At 46.1% G+C, this 14,125-nt stretch overlaps 1 protein-coding gene and 1 non-coding gene across 2 annotated transcripts; one reads left to right on the top strand and one right to left on the bottom strand.

Moving 5' to 3' along the window:
* Positions 1–681: 681 nt before the first annotated feature.
* On the bottom strand, positions 682–753 carry TRNAP-AGG. The gene has a single exon. It is a non-coding gene; the product is annotated as a tRNA-Pro (tRNA).
* A 10,298-nt stretch (positions 754–11,051) lies between these two features.
* Positions 11,052–13,305, top strand: OPN1SW (opsin 1 (cone pigments), short-wave-sensitive). The gene is made up of 5 exons (XM_008585390.1): positions 11,052–11,436; positions 11,750–11,918; positions 12,270–12,435; positions 12,828–13,067; positions 13,140–13,305. The coding sequence occupies exons 1-5, from the start codon at positions 11,082–11,084 to the stop codon at positions 13,257–13,259; spliced, it is 1,050 nt and encodes a 349-aa protein (XP_008583612.1). The 5' UTR covers positions 11,052–11,081; the 3' UTR covers positions 13,260–13,305.
* The last annotated feature ends 820 nt before the right edge of the window (positions 13,306–14,125 follow it).

Genomic DNA, 14,125 nt, shown 5'->3' with positions numbered 1-14,125 from the left:
CATATTTTAATTTTGGATCTATTTTATTCAACATCTCTATTTGTGTTTTGGGGGGTGCCAGATGAGGGAATAGCTATACCTTAGTCCAGTCTGTCATGTTGCCGGAAGTTCCCCTTTAGATTCTCTTTATCTTTAATATGATTCCTAACAATCCCTATGTCTGTAAGGTATATTATCATTTCGGATTTAATCCTCCCAACAACTCTGAGAAATAAGTATTATTGTTCCCATTTTACTGAGGGGAAAACTGGGACTCACAATTGTAACTTTAATCCTAGCTCTTGGACTTTGAGTCCAGTGCATTTTGTAGCTTGGGTTTTACATGGAGAGCTTACCTGTTCTTGACCTCCAGCTCAGGCCCAGCCCCCAACATGTCCTCATCACTTGCTCTTCATCTGAGGCCCTCTGAGATGCTGTCTTTCTGCTGAATAATGTACAGCCCCTTTGCTCTAACCTTGCCAGGCTCAGATGCTATGCCAGTCCCTTCCTGCTCAGTTTGGCCTTTGTGAAATAATGGGGTACAAACAGGCCATGGCTAATGGGGAGACTGACTCACAGCTTGTCCTCAGTGTCCTTTAACCATACACCACTAGGCAATCTTTTTGCTTCAACCCTGGAAAGGGCAGGCAGTGTATGGGTATGTGGCAGCATAGTGGGGGAGGGGCAGGAAAAAAAAAAACAGGGCTCGTCCGGGATTTGAACCCGGGACCTCTCGCACCCTAAGCGAGAATCATACCCCTAGACCAACGAGCCATTGGTGCTTATGTCTAACCAGATGTGCCCTCCCTGCCACATCAACAGGAGCAGCAGCAGTTTGTGGTTCCTAGAAGTGGCCTCCCTCCTCCTTCCAGGCTGGCTCCCAGCCCAGGCTGGCTGCGCTCCAGTGGGCCTTGCTCCGGGGTTCACTCCTGCTCCTCCGCAGCCCACCGCAGAGCCACACAGCTCCTATGCCCGGGTGTTTCGCAGGCAGGGCCCTTTCTTCTCCGTGACTACCAGTTCTCTCCCAGAACTACCAAGTGTGGTTCATGGAACTGCTGCTGGGGAAGGGCAGAGAAGGAGCCAGGCTCCAGTGGCCACCCCTTTCTGGGGCAGCCCCAGGGCTGTGAACCTGGCTGGGACTTCTTGCACCCAACTAAGAACCACCCAATCTTTCTTTCTTACCTCATGATCAGAACACACACACACACACAAATTCTCTAAACCCATTAGACTCCTAGGCAAGGACCCCGAAGACTGTCCCAGCTCACCCTTAATTAGGGGACATTTGCTAAGTTACTCAGTTTCTTCACCTACCACTGGGGGAAGGTAACATTGTGAGGATCGGGTGTACCAATGTATGTAAAAACACTCTGCAAACTGTAAAGGACTGTACAAAGGAAACGGGTTATGAAGACAACACGAGGTCGGGGGGAAATACACAATGGGAAAGCAGCCATTTAATGCCTCATGTGGGCCAGGCAGTGTGCTCTGTGCCTGGCAGATCTTTTTTAACCTTATAACAACCATGTGAGATCAGTGTCACCGCCACTGTGAAATAAAGAAATTTGACTAAATTCAGCTTATTCACATTTGTCTGAATCCGAAACTGTTTTAAATTCAGTACACACTGCTACCCGGACTTTCTAGAAAACCAGAGACGGGGCACGCATCTTGTAAGTACACACATGCCCTCCCCAACGGCACCTGCCCTGCTTGTCCTACCCAGGGGAGCTGCCCTGGAAGAACCTGCTAACAGCCTGATGGTGGCCTGGGTAGGCGTCCTTCAGCTTAGGAGGTTCCCAAAAGGGAGTGAGAGGGAGATCAGATCCCAGGAACTGGGGCCTTGTAGGAGACCCCAGTGGGCTCAGCCAGGCTCTCTCTTTTGTGCTTCCCTGTGCCTGTACCACATCTATCCCACCTGGGACCCTTGCTCATTTCCAGTGGGGCTGTCCTCTGTGTCCTGGGGGGCTCTATGGGGCAGAGACCTGTTTTATTGGTCGTGGCATCTAAATTTGTGTCTGGCCCTTGGCAATCCTGCTGACAATGCAAATGATTCCCAAGAATCTCTGTGTGCCCAGCCTCATGTAAGCACGTTACCAGATTAATCTCATTTAATCCTTAGCACAACCGTTGTTGTAGTCGTCACTCAGCATATGTCTGTTGAATGAATGCATGAGTGAACAAGTGAAAGAAAGGAAATCTCAGGAGCGTGCACACACACAAAAAATCACTAGTGGCAACAGATAGTCACATGAATCCTCCCCATGTGGCTTGAAGTAGAAACCATAAGCCTGGAGAAACCCTCCCACCCTCCATCCTTTTAAGCAGGCTTCCTACTGAACCATCCCTCCCTTGGGTAGGCGGGAAGAGTGGATCGGCCAGCATTTCTTTATACCCGGGGATAGGGTTTTATTATTTCCATCCAGGAATGTCTGCACCGACAACTGGCTCTGCTAACTAATCAGGGCCAGAGAGAAAGGCAATAGCGCATCTATTCTCAAATCTAAGAGACTTTTTGGGTAGTTGTTCACCAGCTTTAACCTGGTTTATAAATAAAAGCACACTCAACATGTCATTCTATTACCTCAGCGCACATTCTCTAAATTGTTCCCCTTAGTGGGTGTGCCAGGGAGTGATATTGTTCAAAGCTAGGGCTCCTAGGAGGACTTCGCTGAAAATGTTTCAGAGCTGAGACCAGGGTTGGGTCTCAGCCAGTGCTTCTCTCCAGGGGTGCTGTTGGAATTTGGGGCAGGATCATTCTTCTTTTTGTGGCCCATCTGGAGCAGCATCCTGTCCACTAAATACCAGCAATCCCTTCTCCACTGTTGTGACAGCCATAAAATACTCCCCGCCACCCACACTTCCAAACGCCTCCTGGATGGTGGGGGTTGTGGGAGAGAAATGGTTCCCTGGTGGAAATCCATTGGTACCTACCTTCAATTTATTTCCAGGCTAAAGTTACTGTAACCTTGCTCCATCCAGTAGAACTTTAGCCCCTCAGTCACTCTACCGTGTCTGCATTTAAGAAGGCACAAATGGAAATTTTTAGGAAGAACTGTGGCTCTACCTCTGCCAGCTTCCTCACTCGCCTACCGGGTGAGAGGACGGCGTTTGGTCAGGCAAGTCCTTGGGTGGTTTCTCATTTTCACAAGAGCGTGTTAATTCTTCCCTTATCTCATCACTTGAGCCATATGGGTCAGCGTTTAACAGACAATATTGCCAAAACACATCATCTCAAGCTCACTGTCACTTCTGACATATCAAAAACACAGCAAAAAGCTAACACTGGTTGCCTCTGAAAAGGGCAACTGAGTAGCTGAGAGGTTGAATGGGAAAGAAATTTATTTTCTAAAGTATATTCTTTTGTACTTTTTGAATTTTGAGTTCTATATTGCACACAGGTATTGATAGTCAACACCGCATCCCACAGATATGTACGATCAATTATGTTTCAATTGAAAAAAAAAAGAATTATGAGCTCTGAATATATCAAAACAAATTAAATTATTGTATTAAAAATCTAGGCAGAGAGAGGCAATAATTAGGATAGGGAGAAATGTATTTAAAGTCTCCTCATAGCTAAAATTTCCTCTGGATCAGAGCAGCTCAGCAGAGCCTGGTATTTGGGCCTCATCCTCATGGTTTGGTTTATGTACAATTCCCAATTGTGCTTTGTGCTGTGTTGAGTCCATATTGAAGAGTCAGTAATAGATCCAATCCTGTGAAACCGATTGTTGTGTCTACTCAGGGATGTTGTTGAGGACATTGTTTATTATATCACACCAATGTCTCCTTTGTGAACTCCCCAGGGAGACATTCTTGTCTGTCATAACCCCAAGAGCAGTTGGTTTGCATTTACTCTCTGCACATTTTGCATTGTGTAAATGAGTAGCTGCTGGAAAGCCTGGGCTGAACGTGTGGTCCATCGGTCACAAGTTCACAGAGTGATCATATTTCAATTTCTTTTCAGACTCTTATAATTGTACATATTTGTGGGGTACAGTGTGTTGTTTCCGTACATGTGGACGTTGTGCAATGATTCACTTAGGGTAGATATAGATCCGTCACCTAAACATTTATCCTTTGTGGTGATCACATTCAAGATCCTCTTTTCTAGCTATTTATAAACATGCAATGTAACATTATTAGCTATAGTCAGCCTAGAATGCCAGAACTTATTCTTCCTCTCTGCTAGTAACTTTGTTTTGTTTTGTTTTTAAAAGGTGACCGGTAAGGGGATCTTAACCCTTGACTTGGTGTTGTCAGCACCACGCTCAGCCAGTGAGCGAACCGGTCATCCCTATACAGGATCCGAACCCGCAGCCTTGGTGTTGTCAACACCACACTCTACCGAGTGAGCCACGGGCCGGCCCTCACTTTGTATTTGTTAATCCACCTCTGTCCCTGCATCCCAGCTTCCCCGCCCCAGCTCCTTCTCCCTTTTCAACATCTGGTAACTAGTATTCTGCTTTCTACTTCTATAAGAATCACATATTTTTCTTTTTTTTTTTATTGTGGTAAAATATATGTAACATAAGGATTGTTATTTGAAGCATTTTTAAACATACAATTGCATGGAGTTAATTATATTCACAATGCTGTGTATCCTTCCAGACTCTTTTACTCTCCATGTTGTTTCTCTTTCTTTTGTTCCAACATTTGATTCATGGTTTCTTGTTATGTTCCATATAGTCCTGCAAGCCTTCCTTAAAATATTTCTGGAAAAGGAGGGGGTATAAACAAACTTCTAATGAGAATAATAATAATAATAATAACTGAAACTATTCAGAAAATATCTACTTTTTCTTGGATTTTTCTTTTTTTCTGGACAATTAGAATGGCAGACAAAACAAATTTCCTCTTGACTTTTCCATTCAGTCTCGGGCATTTATAAGTCTAAATCTAAATCAATGACTCTCAACTGAAGGGGTGGGAGGGAAGTGAGGAGAGGGGGATTTTATCTCTCGGCCTGTTTGGCAGTGTCTGGAGATGTTTTGGTTTTCATAATTGGGATGTTAGTGGTGATTTGGACATCTAGTGGATAGAGGCTGGGGATGCTATTAAACACCCTACAATGCATGGGACAGCCCCCATAATAAAAAATTACCTGATGCAATATGTCAATAGCGTCCTGGTCTAAATATACCTCACATGAAGTTCTGTAAAGCCTTAGTGTATTATCACGTTCTTAAATTAATTAAGTGGCTTTAAACCTGGAAAAGGCATTGCATAAATTAAATGCACGTAAAACGTCTCCAGTTTTTATATCATTAGCCACCTCTTTCACCCCATGACCCCTCCTCAGAATCTCCCCGCCTCCTACTCCATGGCTTAAATGACTCTGGAAAGTTTTTGTCCCTGGCTTGGGTGCCAGTGAGACTCTATGCTTGGGTGAGGCTCTTTTTGGTGTAAGCCCCTCAGGGGCATCTGTCCCATCTTAGCTGGGGCTGGATTGCCCCCAGCTTGGGCCCATTGCCCCTCCCTTTAATGTGGAGTGGAATTAGGTGGGAGGGGACTGTCTGGGAAGATGTCAGAACAGTGCTAGGAGATGCTGAAAGTGTGGCCACCTAGCCTGCACACTGGGAGCAAGAGGACCTGGGATGCCTTGTACCCACACCAGCTAGACTCCCGTCAGAACCATTTGCAGAGGTGGGCACCTCAGCAGAGTCCTGCAGGCAGCTGAGGCCAACATGTTCTACTCAGGCCAGCCTAACACATGGTCCATGTGCCCTGCTCAGGGATAGGCACCTTCAAGTGCCTGGTCCTGAGGTTCTTGCCCAGGGCAAGAGATGAGCCGACTCAGGCAATCTGGTGAAAACCAATGGCCTTGCAATTTCTGTACCCTTAACTGGATCTCTCCTGCAGTGTCCACCAGGAATCTTGTCTGTATGCAAGCATCTGTGTGGGATGTGCATGTGTGTGCATGCATGTGGTAATGTCAGTCCTTCAGAACTGGCTGACAAGTCTCCCATCCAGCCCTTCTAGATCAAGACCCAAGGAAAATCAAGATATAGCCTGGTCAGCTTAGGATATGGCTTTGCTTTTATTAACCCAAAAGAGAAGACTGTGAGGCCTTGAGGAAGGCCAGGGGCTAGCCAATGCTGCAGACCATCCATTTTGGGTGACAAGTGTAGCCAAGGCCCTGCAAGAGCCAGCTCACAATGGGGGACTGGTTGGCCTGGTGGATTGGCCATTACACTTGGACTTCTGTAAGTGCAGAAAAAGGAAAAGGATAGAAAGAGAAGGAGCCAGCATGGGATCACCAAGAAAAAGTTATATCAAACCCCTTATTTCCTTTTAAACATTTTTGGCAGTGCCAGTAAGATGGTTTATCAAAGCAATATCCTGAGGCAGAGACTGTCTGGATTTCAGGGAGGCATTTGACACATTTGTTGAATAATCAATATTGTTCGATTGGACAACAGTAGGCAGATGAAGGAGTGGCTGAAGAATGGTGCCCAAAGGTAAGCCAGGAATGAGGTCTTGAGTGGAGTGCCACAGATCTCTGTCGCTGGCTTGTCTAATGCCCTCTATCCTACAACGAGGGTGGGCATGGGCAGGGAAGAGGAGTCTCCCTATGCAGATGGTTTTCTTGTGTTAATATGTTCTTAGAGGAATAAGATCATTTTTATCATTCAGCTTGGGTTGAGCCAATAATCCCCAATAGTCAGCGAGGCCTAGAGCTTTAACCAGTTCCCTTGCTTGGAGAGGAAAGTGGACAAAAAAAGGAGAAAAGAGGTGTGTAGAAGGCATAAATCAGTGACCACTAAAGCTCCTCTTGATGTATACTTGTGCTGACAGTGAGCAAGACAGGGGAAGCATTTTACTTTTGTGCCCACCTGGACTAGAGAGAAAAGGGGAGCACCGGAGCCTCTCCTCTGACTGTTTGCTCTGGGATCACATCAGTGGCCAGGGTGGGAGAATAGACAGGAGCAGGCCACAACCACGGTGGACAGGCCTCGGGGATGTGCAGGACCAAGCAGAGGTAGAGACCCTGCACCACCCCACCCCCACCGCCCCCAAGCACACAAGCTTTCCTTGTATCTGGCTCTTCCCTCCTGCCTTGGAGGATTTGTGCACTGTATGTTTAGGAGGCAGCCAGAGCCAGGAGGTGAAGCCACCTCACTGGTGAGATTCCACAAAGGTCTGGCCAAGCTGGAACAACAGGACACACCCAAAAGATGAAATTCAGAGTGAACATAAGGCCTAAACTTGTCCCCAATCCACAGGAGCACTTTTGTGATCCCGTGTGTGAAAAAGATTTCATTTATTGATTGTAGGTTCACTGGGAGTCTACAATGTGCACGGCTGCCAAAAAACCCAGGGCAGGCTCAGACCCGGTGACAGTGGCCACAACAAAGGAGAAGGTGATCTCACCCTTGTTTTGCTCAGGCCCCTCTGCAGGAGAGCTCCTAGTCTGGCTCTGCAGTGTCCAGGCACCAAAGGGCCTCCAGGCCTGGGCCCTGCTCACGCTTAGCCTGAAGACAAGGCTGTCCATGGGGAGAGGACAGTCTCTGGACAGTGGCTGGTGATGGGGAAGCGGGATGAGGTAAACTGAGGGAGGCTCCAGGGGAGAATGGGAGTCAGCGGAAGAAGATACTGGGAAGGGAGGTTTGGTCTCAAAGCAAAGGAGAATTTTCTATCTGTTGGAGCTATCTAGAGATGGACCTGGTGGCCTCAGGAGGGTGTAGGGGGCATCCTGATTATAACAGCAAGTATACATTTCCTAAGTAATATGTGCTGGGCCCTGGGCTGGCAACTTCATAGGAGATTTCTTATACAATCCTTCCAACAAACTTGTGATGTGGGGCCATTGTTAGCCCCATTTTGCAGATAAGGGAATAGGGTCAGAGGACCACGTCCCAAGGTCACATGGCCAGTAAGTGATAGAATGCAGCCGCCACCTGGGCAGTCTGGCTCTGCAGCCCCCATTATTACTCACTGTGGTATTCTTCCTCCTTGGTTCTGAAGGATCAGAGCACAGGCTGGAGAATGATTGTTAGAGATTCATTCACATATTCAAGCAACAAAACCCATAAATATCTGCTATAATGCTCCAGGCACAGTGCTCAGAGCTTGGATAGAATGAATGAGGCACACGTCCTGGTCTCAAGGAGCATATAAGCCCAACCCAGCATTGTACTCATTTAGAACTTTGCGTCTAGCTTCTCTTTCTGCAGCTGGGTCTCCTTTGAGCCTGTCTCAGACCCCAGACACTGGGGAACACTGCTGTCGTAAGCCATGTTGGTGGTCTTTTGGAAGCTTGAGGGAGGAGGGACTGGAAGACCCAGGGTGTATACCAATCTATGTGACAGAAACTTGGCATGGGCCTTGACCTTTTTGAGGATGGAGGATTGGAAATCAGGAGACCTGGGTTCCATATAAATTTATCAGGAGACAGTAAGCACTTCTACGGACCTCAGTTTCCCTGTTGGCAAATTTCTGAGATTCCTTCCAAAGTCCAAAATTCTGGTTAATTTTAGAATATACTTGCCTCTCTTATAGTATCTAGGAATCTTCAAAATGGTGATGGTGGGCAAGTTCCTGTCATGAGGGGGCTGGAAAACCTGTAACTGTTGGCTGATTCTTGCTGAGGAGGTGCTTGAGACAGGAGAGAGCTCTGTGTTCAGTTTTGCTTCAGGTTTCATTGATTTTCTCTATTCTTTATTCATTTCCAATTTCATTTTGTTTTCTGCTCTCATCTTTAGTATCTTCTTTCTATTTATTTTGGGTTTAATTTGCTCTTCTTTTTCAGCTTCTTAAAGTGAAAGTTTAAATTTTAGACATTTCTTCTTTTCTAATATAAATATTGAAAGCTATGAATTTCTCTCTAAGCATTGCTTTAGCTGCATCCCTCAATTTTTGATACATTGTTTTTACTGTCATTCAGCTCAAATTCTTTCAAATTTCCCTTATAGTTTCTCTTTTGACCTATGTGGTATTTGGATGTATATTGCTTATTCCTAAGTGTTTGGGGATTTTTCACATATCTTTTTGTTACTGACCTATAGTCAAGTTCACTGATCCTTTCTTTTTCTGTCCAATCTGCTGTTAAGCCATCTAGGGAATTCTTCATTGCATGTATTGCGTTTTTCAGTTTCAGAATTTCAATTTGGTTCTTTTTTATTCTTTCCATTTCTCTGTTGAGATCTGTTAACCCATTTTTTCCTTTCAGTCCTTGAACATGTTTATAATAGGTGTTTAATGTCCTTTCTGCTAATGCCAACTTCTAGGTTTTCTCAAGGTATGTTTCTATTGAAGACTTTTTTTTTTGGCCATGGGTCCACTTTCCAGTGTGTTCTTAATTTTTTTCCCTTTCACTTGCCTTCTAATTTTTTATTATGTGTTAGACATTATAGATAGTTCACGTTAGAGATTGGATTCTGTTATCTTCCATCGAAGAGTGTTAATTTTCATTCTAACAGGCGGTTAAATTACTAATTGATCGCCTTGAACTTGTTGAGGCTTGATTTTATCTTTTGCTGGTATGAGTCAGCTTTGGTTTTGCCCTTAGTGTTAGGGTATATCTTTCATACTGGAACACAAACTTTAGCTCTACAGTGTGGCATTTTGGGAGTTTTAAATGGAAAGCCTGAGGTGTTCACCCAGACCTCCTAAGTTGGTGGGATTCAAACTCAAACTCTTTCTCTACTGCGGTGAGTTAGCAGTTAAAATCTTTGGTCATCTCTTTCAGATCTCCAGCTGTTGCTTTTTGCTGGGCTTCTTGGAGATTCCTCTATCAACAGTTCAGCAGTCAGACTACAATTTAAGGAAAATTTATATGCAGATTTGAAGACTTCCCCTTCTGTGGCTCCCTTCATTCTAGGAAATTCACCTTCAATTTTCAGCTGCTTTGGAGTCCCAAACTCGGTCCTCTGACTCTTCAAGCTAATAAAAGCTGGGGCTTTCTGCAGGAGTTCTAGTTGTCCCACACCATTTATACTGGGGAGTGCACACAGGAAAAGATCCATTTAAATGTAGATGGTTTCTTTCATGCCAGAGTTGAGTCTTTTGGTTTCTGCCTGCTCTTGGATACTTTAGGTGCTTTCAAATAGTTGTTTTTCATATTTTGTCCAGAGTGTATAATTTGTTAACTTTGGGGGGATTCATCTGATAAACTACTCTGCCATTACTGGGATATCCTTTTACTTTTAACTTAGCAATATTTAAGTGTGCCACTTTTAACTCATCTATATATTTAAATCTACTGAGGTGGGGAAGAAGATATGTTCATAAAGTCTAAAGTGTAGTGTTGGGTGCAAGAGCAGGTGAAGCTTAGAGCAGAGCAGGCATCACTGAGGTAGGCTTCATACAAGAGGTCTTTGTGAGGTGGGCTGTGAGGGCTGGACAGGACCTGGATGAACAGACAGGAGGAAGACTGTGGTAACTTGGGCACTGCTGAGCTAAGGGTAGGGGTAGGCATGAACATAGTGTGAGGACAGTGAGCAGACTAACCTCAACCTGGCTAGAGGCCTGAGTAGGAAAGGTACACTCTCTGGGTAGATGCAGCAGGAAAAAATGGAGGCAGCCTGGCTCAGGGATGCCCTAGATCTCCAGGCACTAAGTTGCTTCTGCCCTGTTCCATGAAGGCTGTTTTCTAAGATACTTCCAGGGCACTTCCCATTCCTGACCCCTTCCTGCAGCCTAAGGCTGATTCCCAGCCTCCTGGAGAAGGAGACTTAGCTGGGCACCTTCCACAAAGGGGCAGCTGAGGTGCAGAAACTTTTAGGGATATAGGAGTGCTGGAGGCCAAAAGGAGAGAGTTGCCCTCTAAAGCTCCACTCAAAGAACAACAAGAAGGTGGAAGTATCTTCACTGAATATGGGTCAGCCCACTTCTGTTCATCCCAGCAGCCAGCCTTACAGATCCAGATTCTTTGAGCCCAATCTTTTATCCTCTGAAGAGTACAATCGGCTTTGGGACCACAAAAGGTTTAGGCGGGGGCTTAGGGGTCTCTAATCCCAAACTTTGTCCTTGGGAGGCTTAGGATCAGTACTGATCATTCACAGAGCCCAAGTGTCTTTAGAGAGGTTGTGGGGTGGTGGTGGGGAGTGGTGGAAAGGTAATCTATAAGAGGAATCAGAGGGGGTGGGGGGTACCCCATGAGCAAGATGTCAGAGGAAGAGGAGTTTTATCTGTTCAAGAACACCTCTTTGGTGAAGCCGTGGGATGGACCTCAGTACCACATTGCCCCTGTCTGGGCCTTCCACCTCCAGGCAGCCTTCATGGGCTTTGTCTTCTTTGCAGGGACACCACTCAATGCTTCAGTACTAGTTGCTACGCTGCGCTACAGAAAGTTGCGGCAGCCACTCAACTACATTCTGGTCAATGTATCTTTGGGGGGCTTCCTCTACTGCGTCTTCTCTGTCTTCATTGTCTTCGTCAACAGCTGTAAGGGATACTTTTTCTTTGGCCGGCATCTTTGTGCTTTGGAGGCCTTCCTGGGCTCTGCAGCAGGTACTGAAAGGGAATGATGGGGGGAGGTAAAGGACTCTACTCCAGGATTGGAACCAGGAACCAGGCTTTTGGGTGGGTGGGGGCCCCTAAAGAGGAATCTGGGGAAAAGGAGTTTGGTTCTCACTTGAATACTGGGGTACCAAGCAACCCAGACTAGAAGTTTGGCCAAAATAGGATTAAGTCTTAAACTCCACTCCAAACATCAGTCCAACCCTGTCTGTCTCTGTGCTTGTTCCACTCCATCTGTATTCCACTGTGCCAGCCAGGCTGGGTGGGACTCTGTCTAGCCCATTACCCTCACATTTCACTACAGGTCTGGTGACAGGCTGGTCACTGGCCTTCCTGGCCTTTGAGCGCTACCTTGTCATCTGTAAGCCCTTTGGCAACTTCCGCTTCAGCTCCAAGCATGCACTGATAGTGGTCTTGGCTACCTGGACCATTGGTGTTGGCGTCTCCATCCCACCCTTCTTCGGCTGGAGCCGGTGAGAGCAGGGTAGTGGTGCTGACTTAGCTAGTTCAGGTGGACGTGGGTAGAAAGTGAGCATGGGTGTAACCTTTCAGGTCTTTGACCTCTGCTTTTTAAGGAGTTGGTGGAGTAGGTGAGGTGAAAGGGCTCTGGAAGACAAGTGCTAATGTTTACTAGGCAATTGGAATTAAGCTGTAACCTCTGCTGGTGAGGACAGAATATCCCCCTGCTCAAAGCCTTTTGGCTTTCCCTGGGTTCTAAGTGGAGAACACAATCCAGGAATCTCAGCTCCCATTCCACTAATTCTTGTGCAGAGCCCAGAGTGAGCAGGTGCTTGTTCCTTGGGTGAGTGCTTGGTCCTTTGCAGGTTCATCCCTGAAGGCTTGCAGTGTTCCTGTGGCCCTGACTGGTACACCGTGGGCAGCAAATATCGCAGCGAGTACTATACCTGGTTCCTCTTCATCTTCTGCTTCATCATACCTCTCTCTCTCATCTGCTTCTCCTACTCCCAGCTGCTGGGGGCCCTCAGAGCTGTGAGTAGCTTTTGAGAGGGTCAGGGAGAAGTGGGTCAGGGGCTCCAGGTGAGTGCTCTAGGACATAAGACACCTGGAAATGTGCATAGCCAGATGGAGAGGGTATCTAAAAGAGGTGAAGGAAGTGGGGGTAGAAGGAATAATGAAACAGAATAAAGAATAAGGTAGAGTCTTCCCTACTCAAATAGGTGTCAAGAGTCCATGTGATTCCCTTCCAATGTCACAGACCAGAGTGACCTCCATCCTACCTTCCTCAAGGAAGGAAAGCCAAAGGAACTAGCCCAGAAGCTGGGACAGAAGAGAGGCGATTGTGGAGCCCCCCTACCCCAGGGCCCAGATCTGGGAGGTAAGGGCCAGAAGAGGAATGTGGTGCTCTCTGTGCTCTGCTCCAGGTTGCAGCTCAGCAGCAAGAGTCAGCCACGACCCAGAAGGCCGAGCGGGAGGTGACGCGCATGGTGGTGGTGATGGTGGGATCCTTTTGTGTCTGTTACGTGCCCTATGCTGCCCTGGCCATGTACATGGTCAACAACCGTAACCATGGGCTGGACTTACGGCTTGTCACCATTCCTGCCTTCTTCTCCAAGAGTGCTTGTGTCTACAATCCCATCATCTACTGCTTCATGAATAAGCAGGTAAAGCTCTCTATTGTATCTTCCCTGTACTTGTCTGCTGAGGGGGCTACTTCCGATTGTCTTTCCCTCCAGTTCCGAGCTTGCATAATGGAGATGGTGTGTAGAAAGCCCATGACAGACGAATCTGAAATATCCAGCTCCCAGAAAACAGAAGTTTCTAATGTCTCTTCTAGCCAAGTTGGCCCCAACTAAGGCCCCCACACTGGTCTGATAGCAGCAACTAGAATTTTACATTTAAGTAAGTTTCTACTTTCTCTGTCAAAAACCAAATTACTAACAACACAGAAAAAATATGGGAAGGAGAGTGATGGCAGTTTGGGGAGTCAATTCTTCATATTCTTACTATTCTCTTCTTGCCTACAAAGCTACTACTGTTCCCAACTGGGTCTACTTCAAACCACCCAGAGGCCATCAATCATCAGTTTCTACTCCTAAGTGGCACCACTCACAGCACTTGGAGAACTGATTTCTACACACGAGGCAACTATAAAGGAGTATGAGGCTGGCCAGTTAGCTCACTTGGGAGAGCGTGGTGCTGATTATACCAAGGTCAAGGGTTCACCTGTATGGGACAACCGCTGGAAAAAAAGGATGGCTGATTTTTCAGTGTATGGATAACTACTTTCCTTTTCAGTAACTTTTTTTTTCCCCCCCTACCGGGGATCTGCTCTGATATATATTCTGAAGAAAAATTAGAAGAAACTTAAGAAAACACCTTAGAAATGGGAGACATAAAGGAAAAACAAAAAAACCTTTAGTAGGTCCCAAATACGAGTTGGAAAGCACTTTTTTATGTGATCTCTGACAATAATTGCTGTAGCTTTGGAAGGGACAGCCATGTCCAGAAGCCCTGGAGCCAGCATGAATTATTCCAGAAGCTCCTTTCCCCCCTCTTCTATTTGGATAAACCTATATATCTTAAGCTTGTGTATTTATTAAAGTTTAATTCCTTTGATGCTCTCAAAATGAACTTGCGTATCTTATCACCACTTATAAACTATGCCAAAATGTTCAGAAAATTGTTTTACCTTATACTCTATACTCTCCTTCCACCCCCA

Source organism: Galeopterus variegatus, unplaced genomic scaffold (genome assembly GCF_000696425.1).
Source record: "Galeopterus variegatus unplaced genomic scaffold, G_variegatus-3.0.2 Scaffold3550, whole genome shotgun sequence".
NCBI classification, from domain to species: Eukaryota; Metazoa; Chordata; class Mammalia; order Dermoptera; family Cynocephalidae; genus Galeopterus; species Galeopterus variegatus.
This window is presented reverse-complemented; position numbering and strand designations above follow the sequence as displayed.